This window comes from Diadema setosum, chromosome 18 (assembly GCF_964275005.1).
Source record: "Diadema setosum chromosome 18, eeDiaSeto1, whole genome shotgun sequence".
NCBI lineage: Eukaryota > Metazoa > Echinodermata > Echinoidea > Diadematoida > Diadematidae > Diadema > Diadema setosum.
The window spans coordinates 15,617,950-15,631,157 of record NC_092702.1 but is presented as its reverse complement, the minus strand read 5'-3'; the positions used below and the strand labels follow the sequence as shown (position 1 = coordinate 15,631,157).

Here is a 13,208-nt window from a genome sequence, read left to right as displayed (position 1 = left end):
TGTAAAAGTAAACCTTACACGCGCGGTCAGCTCAAATGTATAACACTGGCGAAAGCCGTAACTTTGTGTCACTATGCAATAGGAGGTTAATTCTTCCTATCATGAAACTGTTAAAGGGGACCTCCGGACGATTTTCAGACTTTTACATTTGAACAACTATAAATTAGTTAAACTGAGTACAGAGTTTTTGAATTTATAGTGATTGGGATGAGGAATAAGAATGTTTTCAAAATTTATAACACATTGCAATGAACAAGGATGATGACATGGCAGCCTCACCATAAGAATGTTTGAGTTGGGGCTCAAGGAAGCAGAACAAAAGAAGAAGGCATGCATATATTTTTCACAGGTGAACTTGTTGAGCAAGTGGTATTGTAATGGAATTACACTGCTACATTTCTGAAATATAAGAGGCTCTGATGTCATCAACACTGTTCAGTATAATTTGTTTAAGATTTTAAATTCATTGGTTTCTCTGCTCAAGGACCACAATAAATTCCACGAATCTATACATGGAGCTGTCGATTTATGTACTGCATGATGTGAAATTATGAAAATCGTCCGGAATGCCCCTTTAACTATGTTTTGCTGCATTACTAAGGTATAGGATCGATGCAGCAATAATTAACTGCAGCTACCTAAGGTTGTTATCTCACTTTCCGAATTTTGATTGATAGCACGATAAAAAAAGATTGATTATTGGCTTCACAAAAGATTGCAAATTATTAAGTATGCGATCATTATGCATGAAATCACTGTGATAAACACAAAAATATCATATGGTATGCACCGTATTCTTGTATTCTAATGTTTTCAGTATACACACATGGAGAAAATATGTAAAATACAAATTAACTGTCACCCTTCGTTCCTCTATGTAGAGATGATGTGAAAGTTACAACATTCGGCAAGTGTTATGTCCAAATATAGTGTTTGTGAAAACAAAAAAGTCATGACTTGTGGAACAGTCTGCACAATGCTTACAAATATCATTCTGCTTCCAAAGATGATCACTATATATGCATATGACAACCAACGTGCAATGTTTTCTGAGTTTCTGATGTTGTATTGAATAATTATGTAAATTTTGTTACGGATGTGGTCTATGTTTTACTATGATGGTTACTTTTTCTTCAAGAAATTCTGCGTTTTAGTTGTCTCAACCTATTTTTACCGAATAAGGTTATTGTGTTCTTCTCTTTCTTTGCTACATGGTAGAAAAAACCCACACATTCAAATCGATTAAAAAAGATATCATTATAATTACAGCCATGATACCTAAAAAAAGCAAGTAAAGATATCAATATTCTAATTCGGCATTATTGCACAAGAGAGCAGGATTACAGTATTAACGACAATCTGCGGAGAGAATGGGTTGTCTTATTATTTGCAGTCATCTATAATAGTGGTATAGGATTGATCGTATCAACTCACCAATCCCTAGATTTCATATTTTTGTGGTCTGATGTTTTTTTTATATCTTTGTTATTCATTGTTATAGTATTTCATATAGCACAAAAAACAACAACAACAACAACAACAACAACCAACAACCATACAAAAACAACTCATTCGTTTGAGCCTTTCTTTGTTTACATACAATAGATTATACGATTTGCTATTTCGGTTACAAGATTTACATATTACAGAATTACAGAAGCCTATATTGCTAAACTTGTGGTCGATCCTTAACTTGGCAACACATGTCGGAAGAATACAAGATTAAAGTTTCTCATCCCAGTGTCTGCAATTTCCTGATCTTCTGTATATTTTCTCATTTTGTGCAGACTTGCTGAAATTATCAAGATCCATCTAATCTCTTCTGAAATAGAATACGTATAGTAAACCTCAAAGTTATATTATTTTATTTGAGTTAGGATAAGATAATTAATTTTTTGGAGCAAAATTTGCACAACTTGACGGACTGAACCTGGCTGTATTGTTAGTTATGTTCGTGACAATATGGCTGCTTGATTTTTGTTTTTTGTTTGTTTGTTTGTTTGTTTGTTTTTGCTGTATGAAAGCAGTGTCATTGTACGTCATCATTCAAATCGGTATTAAAATGATAATAACACCGCGTATTGAGAAAGGCAGTGAGTCTCAATACCAATGGCAGGACGAAAGTAAGAATGTGAGAGATAGAGATGAAAGAGCTGTAACTGAGAGGAAGAATGAAAGTGATAATTCCTTGCTGAATAATGATGATGATGATGATGATGATAATGATAATAATAATAATAATAATAATAATAATAATAATAATAATAATAATAATAACAATAATAATAATAATAATAATAATAATAATAATAATAATAATAATAATATGATAATAATGATACTACTACTACTACTACTACTAATAATAATAATAATGATAATAATACTACGACTAATAATAATAAATCAAAACTTCAATCATGTTAGATCGCCAAGATATAAGCTTGAGGGCAGAATATTTTGAGTACTTTGCATACTAAGTGTCTTACACGCATAAAGTGTGTATGATAATTATCGAACAACGGTGATGGTTAGTCGATTTTACACATCATCTCTTTATGGCTCACATCGTTTGAGTTATAAAGAAATGTCCGTACATGATTCATCACATTTACAACATGGTATTGTTTAAAAATATTATGACAAGAAGAAATACAGATACCTAGACATTAAAGGGGACCTCCGGATGATTTTCAGAATTTTACATTTGAACATCTATAAATTAGCTAAACTGACTATCCATGTACTACATGATGTGAAATTAAATATGAAAATCGTCTGGAATGCCCCTTTAATGTCCATCACGTTCATTGCACCGGGAGCTGCTTGATCTATTTTTGATCAAATATATTCCGTTGACTTCAATATCAACTGGTTCCATTCAACTAATTGCAGTACATTGTATAACGAAATATGAATAGGTATAGTCCTCATGTTTCGTATATTTTATTTCATTTTGCAAAAAACAAACAAACAAAAGAGTCCAAGAGTGTTGTGTACTTTCTATCAACCGCAATGCGTGCTCAAGAAATTCTTTTGAGTAGAAAGGAGTTTACAATCGTTAGGTGTCCGTAGTGGTCGCCACTACACAGTTGAGTGATTCGCACAGCGTCGCCCGTTGCTATGGACACGGCAATTGAGCGTCTCTACAACGTGGTGGTATGGTAAGTGGGGATGTGTGTGTGTGTGTATTGTGTATCATGTTTACTAGAGGTGTTTGTGCTCCTCCATTCATGTGTTGAAGCTGCGAATCGGTGTGCCGTGCTTCACTCATTCATAGCGCTGGTGTTTCGCCTAGGGTTTCGGCGCAACTGGCTGTCGTTATTGGGTAGTGGACCGGTAGGGTGTTCAGGAATTTACCGCTGGCGTGTGAAAAGGTGGAATTGTGCTTGCTTGACATCGACATCCAACAAGTTTATCATTCCAAGTAAGCATTTCATTAGTGGTGTTCGTCAGCTGTCATTGAGAAGCAGGACTCACATACATATAGAGTAGAAAACGAAGCAAGGTAACGTCACGAATTGATGATCCTGTTGACACAAAGTTGACCCACACCGCGTATACGCTACCTGGAGCTAGCTGGAGCCTCGTCGAAGAGGGAACATCAGCAGCCCAACTCTTACTTGGTCCAGTGATAGCAAGGAAATTGTGTAATAGTGATGGCCTTGGCAGTGAAAACGAAACAACAACTCACTCCAGATCGGTCTCCTCGCTTTGAGAATGTTCCGAAACGTTACGAAGAAACAAGACCAGTGCAAGTTCAAATACATGCTCACAGAAAAATCATCGGTAAGTGAGATCGACTAGGGTGCCTACCTAGATCTAGATTTCTGCTAAAACAAAGTTACACTAATAATTTATTCAAGGAGTGTTTTTGTGAATAAGCCTAACGTTAGGGATATAGAATCTAGAAGTCTAACAGTTACCATAAGATATGATTGTTGTATTTCTATTTCTACATAAGAATTCAACATATTTTTTTTTTTTCGAGCAGAATGAAAACATTCCTTCAAATGTTTGGATAGACACGGTCTAGAGGAACTACCTCTTTCAGAAGGCAGAGGAGTAGAGTACTACTAACTAACATCCGTTAGACGTCTACAAAAATCTATTAGAATGTTGATAACGTATCAAATGAATACAATAGGTCTAGGCCCTTACTTTTCAGATTTAGAAAATGAAATTTTGTGGAATTTTCTTTAGACTTTGTGCTAATGTTAGGACTAGGCTATAGGCCTAGGCCTACTGTGATAGTACTGTTTAGTTTTACTGTATATAAATGATGTAATCTAAATCCCATGATTAGCGTTGTAAGTGCCTCACTTCAGTGAGAATCTCAAAACTTTTGATCTTTGCACAGATCTTGGCCAGGAGATCCACACCAAGTGGGAACACAGCGCCTCAAAGGACAAATCCCAAGCAATAGTTGAGGCGGAGAAGGAGGTGTGGAAACAGGCAGAACACGTGAAGAACATTGCGCTGGAGAAATGCCGGGCGGAAGGTGTGCTGGCGAAGGAGCAAGCCCTCAAGGAGTTGAGGATTGCCCATGAGAAAGCCATCAAGGTGAGGGCCTTGTGCTCATTCTTGCCAGTTTATTTAGCATTTGGAAATGAGTTAGATTCATAGATAAAACTTGCAGGAGAAAAGTATCTTGCAAATGTGAGGACAAACCTACATTATGTTATTCAAGCTTTGTTCTAGTCTATGTCGTGTCATTGTTTTGTTTCTGTCCTTATTACTGGTTTATTTTATGTATTTGCATTTTTCAATTTATTTATTTATTTATTTATATATTGACTTATTCTTTAGTGCTAGTGGCATCATCATAGTGTTTGAGTTAATATTGGTGGAGATGAGAATTGGGCTTTTAACTTTTTGCGAGATACCAAGAAAACACTTATGATATAGTACAGAGCATACCATTTTAAGAGGAATTCAAAGTTTATTTGATGAATATCGGGTTTGGAATAACTGAAACATCCAAAAACAAAGTAAAACAAAATGATCATAATAAAGTGTGGGTCCCACACTTTATTAGAATCACTCTTTTTGGATATCTCGGCCATTTCAAAACCAATTTTCATCAAATAAACATTGAATTCCTCATAGAATTACATGCTCTTTCATATTTCATAAGAAGAGGTTTCTCATTATTTCACCCAAAAATGTGAGAAACCTGAAATTAGGTCTCAACCAAAACTGTACGATCCCTTTTATGAGCCTTTACATATTCTTATTGTGATGTGTTATAAATTGTCACCATGAGTTGATCATTGTGGCATTCTATTGCTTTAATAGCTCTCTATCTGATGAGAGAAGTTTTAAATTGATTTGTTTAGTGCAGGTTGCCTGTCTGTTAATGCAAACTGAAACAAATGGAAGAAGCAGAAACAACAACATGAATAGGCCAGAGAATAAAGCAGAGAATGAAAAAAAAAAATGCTGGGAGGATCTTTGACTGTAGCCATGAAACAGGTTAAGATGAAACAGGTTAAGAAAAAACAGGAGAATATACATGCAATATCACCCAAAATCTCATCCCATCATGTTCTATTCTTTTGTTCCTACAACGTGCGTGTACCTCTTTCTCACAAGCAGAAAGTATCTGGGCAAGTGGGCAACCTGTTAATTCTGAATGTTTTGTTCCATATAAATTTCAATTATAAGTGATATTGTAAAGTGATGTTCTAATGGATTAAAGAAACAAGCTGTTTGCTGGAAGTGGTGCATTGATATTACGTGTTATGATAGCTACAGGATTATTTTACTGAAACTAGTGAGTAGTTACGATTTCTGTATTTTTATCTCCTTTTCTTTTCCCTGTAGTGTACAGTGATAATGCCCTGGGCCCTATTATCTGTATATATATGTAGATGAAATTACAAGTTCAAATATCATACTCCACTGTACTGACATCCAGTCAAAAATGTGCGATTACCTCTTTACTGCTTTTATTCCTTGACTTTTTTCTGACATTCAGGAAGAGGCGCTGCGCGTGGAGGGAGAGATGCAGAAGATCCAGCAGCAAGAGGTCAAACGGGAGAAGGAGGCGGGAGAGCTTATCCTGCGGGAGACGGTGGAGAAGGTAACGGCGCACAAGGACAAGGAGCGGGAGGAGGCGGTTGCCAAGGCGCGGCAGGAGGAAATCACCAAGGCGAGGCTGGCAGCAGAACAAGTGGCAAGGTACTAGGGGTGAACCATGGAGTTTTACAATGTAGATCGCACGCAGGCAGTTTTGAGTCAGCTGGTGGTGTTAAACAAGGGTCTTATGTAATTTTGTGAAAAGGTCCTAGGTTTGAGCCTGGAGTTCTTTGGTAAAAGTGGGTAAAAAGCAACCCATGTAAACTGGGTCACATCATCTATGGTATCCAGCACGTAATGACCTGTGCACGTATTAAACTTAACAGTTATAGGCTTGGGGAAAAATTCAGTTAAGACATGCCTGTATTTGCCACACATCTCGTGCTGAAATGTCAGTTGAACAAGGAAAGTTTGGATGGGACTAGAAAAATTTGTTGTTCTAAATGCCCAAACTTGCTCGACATGAATTAAATGGATGATCACTGTGGGCAATCAGTATATCTTGGACATATCCTGTGTCAATTTTATAAGGGAAAGTATTGTTGGCTTACCATGGCATGGTCTGCTAAATTGTATTGATAGTACATTGTATGTATTCTGACCAATGGCTTGAGTGAATAATTTCATTACATTGTCAATGTCATGTGTAAAATTGTGTTTGTCTGTCCTATTTTAGTTAATTTGAGACACTTAAAAATACTACATCCAGTCAGTTTTCCTTGTTACAATTGTATGATGTCAGTTATTTAAATGACCACACCATGAATAATTCATGATTGTGTACTTTGGCTTTTCTAAATAGTGATCTATGAAATCAAACTGTCAAGTGTGCATATTCAGCATGTGACACATTTTCTTGCAAATCCTTCTTGATGCATATATAAAGTGTGTGATGTCACAGTTCATGCTCTACCATATTACCAGATAGTGTACATCTGGCCAGCGATTGGTCATAATATGCAAATACACGAATAATGCATTGAGGATCAAAATTGTTATATTGTGAAAAGTGACATCATATAATTTCAGAATTTGACTGGCTGCCGATTGGGTTCAGGATTAGGATTAGGGCCAGGGGAAGGGTCTGGGGTAATTGCCCAGGGGGTATTATTAATATTACATATATTAGTAATATCACTTTGTCTGCCATTTCATCTCAAAACACTTTGTGAATGAAATTAATGTGTTGGGCATTTCATCAAGATTCCTTCCTTCCTATCATGGCACTGACGCGCATCTCTGAACCATTACAGGGAGACGGCCGACAGAGAGGCAGGGACTGCCAAGCGCATGGCATCGGAGAGGGCGGCGGCGCTCAAGGAGCTGAAGGAAGCCAAGACGCAGGAGCGCATCAAGGCTGTGCTGGCGGCCCAGCAGGAGGAGCGCCACATCGCAGCCGTGGAGCTGGGCAAGGTGCGCGAGGCCCACGCCCGCGAGATCGAGGCGCTGCGGGCGGAGATCAAGCGCTGGCAGGCCAAGGTGGAGGAGACGAAGGGGGAAGTGAGGCAGGAGGAGGAGGAGAAGAAGAGCTGGATTGAGAAGCATGAGGACCTGAAGCGATCCTACCAGGAGTTTATCAACAAGACGAGGGGGTTTCGGCCGGGCCAAGCCGAGTTCCTCTTGAAGTGAAACTTACCCATGCTGTGGAAGGGGAACTGATGTGACTTTTAGAAATATGGACCAGTCCAGATTACACCGCATCTGCCTGGGAGTGAGATAGGGGAAGATGTTCTGGACAAGTGCGCATCCCTCTGAGAATGTGAAGACTTTGACATGTGTCTAAAAGTCTTAATGTTGCTGCAGCTACAGAAAATGATTGCAGACTCCTTGCCAAATGAAATACAAGGTATAATGTCACATTTTTGCAGTCTGTGGGAAAAAGAGAAATTTGTGGCCATCAAATTCCTCTTTGTTCTATGATCGTAAATATCTGCTGTGATTTTTGATGCCACGAATTTCAGTGTTATTATGGAAAAGTTATCAGGGTGTGTGTGTAATGGATGCGATAGGGTATGTTCGTACTTTTCTGTCTACGGTTAACTTGGACTAAATAAAATTCTCAATGTATGTGTGATGATGTAGATGCATCCATCAGATGATGGAGGTGTTATCATCTATAACTTGTAGGGCTAATAGCAAGATATGGTGCATTTGGATATTTGAATGAACTTTATATGCCAATACTGGAAATATATTCAAATATTGTGTCAATTAGCACTTGTTTTCATTTGCTCCGATCAAGTATTTTGAGATTTTGTTTTCATTCAATATCATTCCAAGCATTATTTTTTTCCCCCAACATGCCATTGTGTTTGTGAGGCTCCAGTAAGCATGCATACTATTTGTACCAACTAGTATGCTGGTTTTCACTTTAAGAATGTGTTCTGATTTACTATGGCTTGTTTGAACAACTGCCATTCCGAGTAACATGGATGATAAGATTGGTATTGAGGTGGCCTTGTTCACACACAAAGTGTGTCCACAGTTGAACAACATTGTAAAATTCCGAGCCCTTGCCTGTAATGTGAACGTAATGTTAATTGGTCCAATAAGTATTCCATCTATTATATTATTTTGTTGTGTGGTATCTACGCATTTTAGAGTGCAGATGTGTATATGGGAATGAGCTGGGATGTGATTTGTCTAAAAAACATTTACCTCGATCAAATAGTTGATTGTTTTAACATTACCAGTGTGTTGTGACTATCAGGGAGGTGCAAATATATTATAGTTTAGTTAACAATTTGCAAATGTAGGACGTAAGTTCAGTCTTGGTGTTACACGTAAATTCAGTCAGTATTTGAAGTATTGAGTTGCCAGGATTTTACATTGGACAAAATTGCAAGCACTTACACAGCATACTTACAGTTGAGCAAAAACCTTTTCAACATAAAAACTCTCCAATCGCAAGAAATTTTACACTCTGCTCTGCAACCTCTGATAGTTTTTGAAACACAGAGTTTGTTTTTTTGAAGACAATTGTTTTCAGCCAAATGAAGGAATGACTGTCAGGTGCATGTGTTGCATTTTATAGCATCAAAAACAGATCAAATGATAATAAAGCCAATCAAAATCACAAAGTTGGACACTTATGTGTAATTTACTCAAGCTGTATATTTCATTTTATGGTCATCTTTTTTCCCCCTTGCTGCGGTCAAGTTGTGTGACAGGGTCTGTATCAGCTTATTAATAGAGGACAGTATTAACGAATATGTGGACAAATATGTGACAAATATATGACAATCTCAAGAAATCTGGATATTCTCATCGTACTCTGTATTCTTGAGGCACATTGGATGACATTGCACCTACACTTACATTTTGATGCTCATTTTGGTGTGATAGGTACAATTTGCACTGTTCGCTATTACAAGCCGTAGTCATACTGTACATGTACATAATGTAAACTGGTAGCTGCAATTGTATGACATGCAGTGGACATTCTGTACCTACCTGTTTATGGTACTAAAAATCACTTCATCAGTATTAAAATAACACTGCAGAATGTTCCTGAAGTAACAACACCACTAAAAGTCAGTGTTGCATACCAAATCATCATTCTACTCTTAAATTTCTGTTTGTTCAAGATTCACCCATGTACTGTACAGGGTTTTTCATATGCTTCTATATACATGCACTATATGGAACTTCAGTGCCTTCATCTCTATTTCCAGCTGAATGTCTTTTTTTTAATGTTTTCTTGTACAACAAATCTGGTCTTCCTTTATTAATATTCATTTTGTGGAGATAATTTGTGGATTTTTGTATTCATATTCATTTACCCATAAATTATGCTGCTTGCTCGTTAACAAATATTTGTGGCATTGTGATATCACAAATTGTCATGGTCTCGATAGCCTTTTAATTTTTTTTCCCGATACAGGACTGTCATTTTCATTGGTACATGTATGCACTTTGACGTGATCTATACACTGAAAAAACGGAATGTGTACGTACCTGTACGGAGGATGAATATTGGACGTACATACATGTTTTATATGAATTATATAAGTTTGTGAGGTATCATATTATGCATTAATTTGTAACTTTCCTGCCAGTCGTGTGAATGAAATATACATATCATATATTGCTATGATATATTAAAAGAGTGGACGTACAGAACAAGTCAAACTCACTTGCCTACTTGTTATGTTTTAGCTCTTGTAATCTCAGTCTCTTTGCTTACATTCCCATTTCATCATATAAGAAGACAACAAGCACAATATGCACTGCTGTATCTTTAACATAACTCAACTTCATATTCACTTTGCAAACAGGGTAAAATAAACAGGGTCCAATAACAGGGTCAAACAGGGTCAAATAACACAATTGTGGAAAAAAAGTCATTGGGTTGCGATACATGTATTTCACACATTTTTCCGAAACTGTTCAAAATGTTAAATGTATTTTGCAGCTGTAATGAGGTGGTCATGACATAGACTTCCCAAGTCTCCAATTGACCTGCGTACGAGTCTTCATGATATATAATTGATAAACAGTCTGTACATTATCAATCTATCTATCTATCTATCTATCTATCTATCTATCTATCTATCTATCTATCTATCTTTCTTTCTGTCTGTCTTTCTATCTACTAGGGCAGGGGTCTATGGGAAAAGTATGTAGCAAAATCAGCCTGCCCTCAGTGGGTTAATTCTCCTTGCACCACCCTGCCATGTTTAGTTTTAGCCCATTGCTGCCATTATGTATGTATATATATATATATTTTTTTTTTTTTATTTTTTTTTTTTTATAATCCTTCAGCACTGGTGCTGGATACAAGAAATACAAATATTTATAAATACACGTTTGTATAAGATAAGATAAGATAAGATAAGATAAGATAATATGAGTGTTGTGATATCTGCACATTGATGTCTTCATATTTTAATAGATATGAACACAAACGGGAAAATTGTGTGAGGATGACATCATCATCTCTTCTAATTTCAAGAGAAATGTAGTATTTATGGCTAACACACACACACACAAACCCAACTAGGTCTTAGTGAACTGTAGACCAAAACATTAAACACACACATGATACACATATATGAACATGATATTTTATTACATGAATCTGTGAATTTCATGTCATATATATATATATATATATATATATATATATATATATATATATATATATATATATATATATTACACTTAATCATTTAACTGCATAAACATTTTCTTAGACATGGAAGTCGTATCATGCATGACAAGGAAAATTGCATTGAATCAATTACAAAGTGGAAGCACTTGATAAACTGAACAGACAAAAAAAAAAAAAAAAAAAGATGGATTGGAAGACAATAATATACCCACACTTGAGGGGTATTTGTACTCCAATATGCTTATATGATACATGACAATATACATTATATTTCATAGTCATATGGGCCTTGAACCCAAATCCCTTTGATTGTGAAGCAGATGCCTCAACTGAGTCACCTCACCACCAACATGTAGCATAAATGCATTAAAAATGCCTGACATGGGTGCATCATCTAAATTCCACATTGGGCAACAAAAACATAGCTTTACTAAGTTTTGCCTATTCGGCACTAACTCCTGGTTGCTCCAGATTCAGAGGCAACCATCAATTTTTGACTAAAACATCAGAACTGAAATTACAGTATCCAGACAAATCCCTGAAAAGATTCAATCTGATTGGAATGTCAACTGGATAAAACTACAACTGATTGTGGTAAAATGAACTTTTATCCAGTATCCAGACAAGACATGAGCACTTCATACATTCATGTCCTTGTCTTGGATGAAACTCACATTTTGTGTCCTTAAACTTTGATTATCCAATGCAGATATACATCCTTACTATACCATGCATATAGAAATTATATCATGCAAGCTTTTGCTTCAGATATTCAATGTTCTTTGCTTGGCAATGGAATGAAATGCAATTTTTGGAAGAAATTACCTCACCTCACAATAATTCATATTTTACTTACTCCAGTATAGTGTATATATATCAATTCTGTATTCAGGCAGTCAAACAAACCAGTACTGAAAGAATTTATCATACGTATATTGGCAGAAAGATGGAATACTAACATCTCAAAGACTTTATTTGTTACATTTATTTTTCTCATCTACAGTATTAGTAATACCCTGTTTCTCTGTAAAAAGAAAGAAAGAAAGAAAACAAAATATCAACAATGATACATACACTATGAGTTGTATGACATAATGGGAGCATTCTAGCATAAAACATAATAAATTGCAAGTGAAAAAAAAAACAACAACAAACAACTGAAGACAAAACAAAGTGTAAGCTGTGCAAATACACTTCATCTCAATTCTAACGTTTGCTTATCTACCTCCTGCACACAAGCAGGCAACTAGCTCTTACTTGACTACTTCTATAATGTCCAAACAGAAAATACATATAGGGGAAACTTGTTTTCATAAGAACCTAACATCCAGAGAATTACATTGTTAATCAGGTTCCTCACTCTTAAAAGGGCATTTTACCGTTTTTTTTTTTTTTTTTATATGTTGTTCTTTTAATTCTAAAAGACCCAGCGGTGCAAACAGAATCAAAATTTCATAACGATTAAGTCCGTAATTTAATGTTAAAAATGGAACTTTTTAGGTGAGTATTATGCTAATGAGCTGACGAGCCCGGATGTTTTGATGTCACAGGTGCTCTCACTATTACTGATTACAAGTGCTTGCATACGCGTGCGTTAATTCGTATCGAGTAGCAGACGACGCTTAGGCCTAATTTAGCTAGCAGGCGGCGCTTGTGTACTGTTCTATCCATGTAGATATCTCAAATTTCACTAAACCAAATCGCACCAAAATTACAGGATATACTTCATAGCATATTTAAAAGTGTTCTCTTATATTTGAACGAAATCAGTAATCGAGAAGTATCAATATTGACGCCGACTTTCAAGTCGTCAGTCAAAAAAAAATCACTCTTCGCGAGAGATCTTGGCAAATGCAAGATGCACAATCTGGAACTGAAGTTAGCTGACTAGTACTGTGCGAACGGGGAATTTACGCGAGAACTAAACTCAAAAGTGTAATGATTTTTGCGACTTGTGTGATATAGGAACTACATTTTTCATTCAACTTACCACAAATAATTTGTAAATTTATTT

At 36.2% G+C, this 13,208-nt stretch overlaps 1 protein-coding gene across 1 annotated transcript; it reads left to right on the top strand.

The window, feature by feature from the left end:
- The first annotated feature begins 3,243 nt into the window (after positions 1-3,243).
- LOC140241737 (uncharacterized) lies at positions 3,244-10,201 on the top strand. Its single transcript, XM_072321488.1, has 4 exons — positions 3,244-3,789; positions 4,361-4,563; positions 5,981-6,183; positions 7,335-10,201. Exons 1-4 carry the CDS (start codon positions 3,660-3,662, stop codon positions 7,708-7,710), a joined length of 912 nt encoding a protein of 303 aa, XP_072177589.1. The 5' UTR covers positions 3,244-3,659; the 3' UTR covers positions 7,711-10,201.
- Positions 10,202-13,208: the final 3,007 nt, after the last annotated feature.

Excerpts from the sequence above, each read along its gene's own strand:
- LOC140241737 (XM_072321488.1), top strand. The coding sequence starts at position 3,660 with ATGGCCTTGGCAGTGAAAACGAAACAACAACTCACTCCAGATCGGTCT. Across the intron at positions 3,790-4,360 it reads TGCTCACAGAAAAATCATCG|ATCTTGGCCAGGAGATCCAC; the intron begins GTAAGTGAGATC and ends ATCTTTGCACAG. Across the intron at positions 6,184-7,334 it reads GCAGCAGAACAAGTGGCAAG|GGAGACGGCCGACAGAGAGG; the intron begins GTACTAGGGGTG and ends GAACCATTACAG.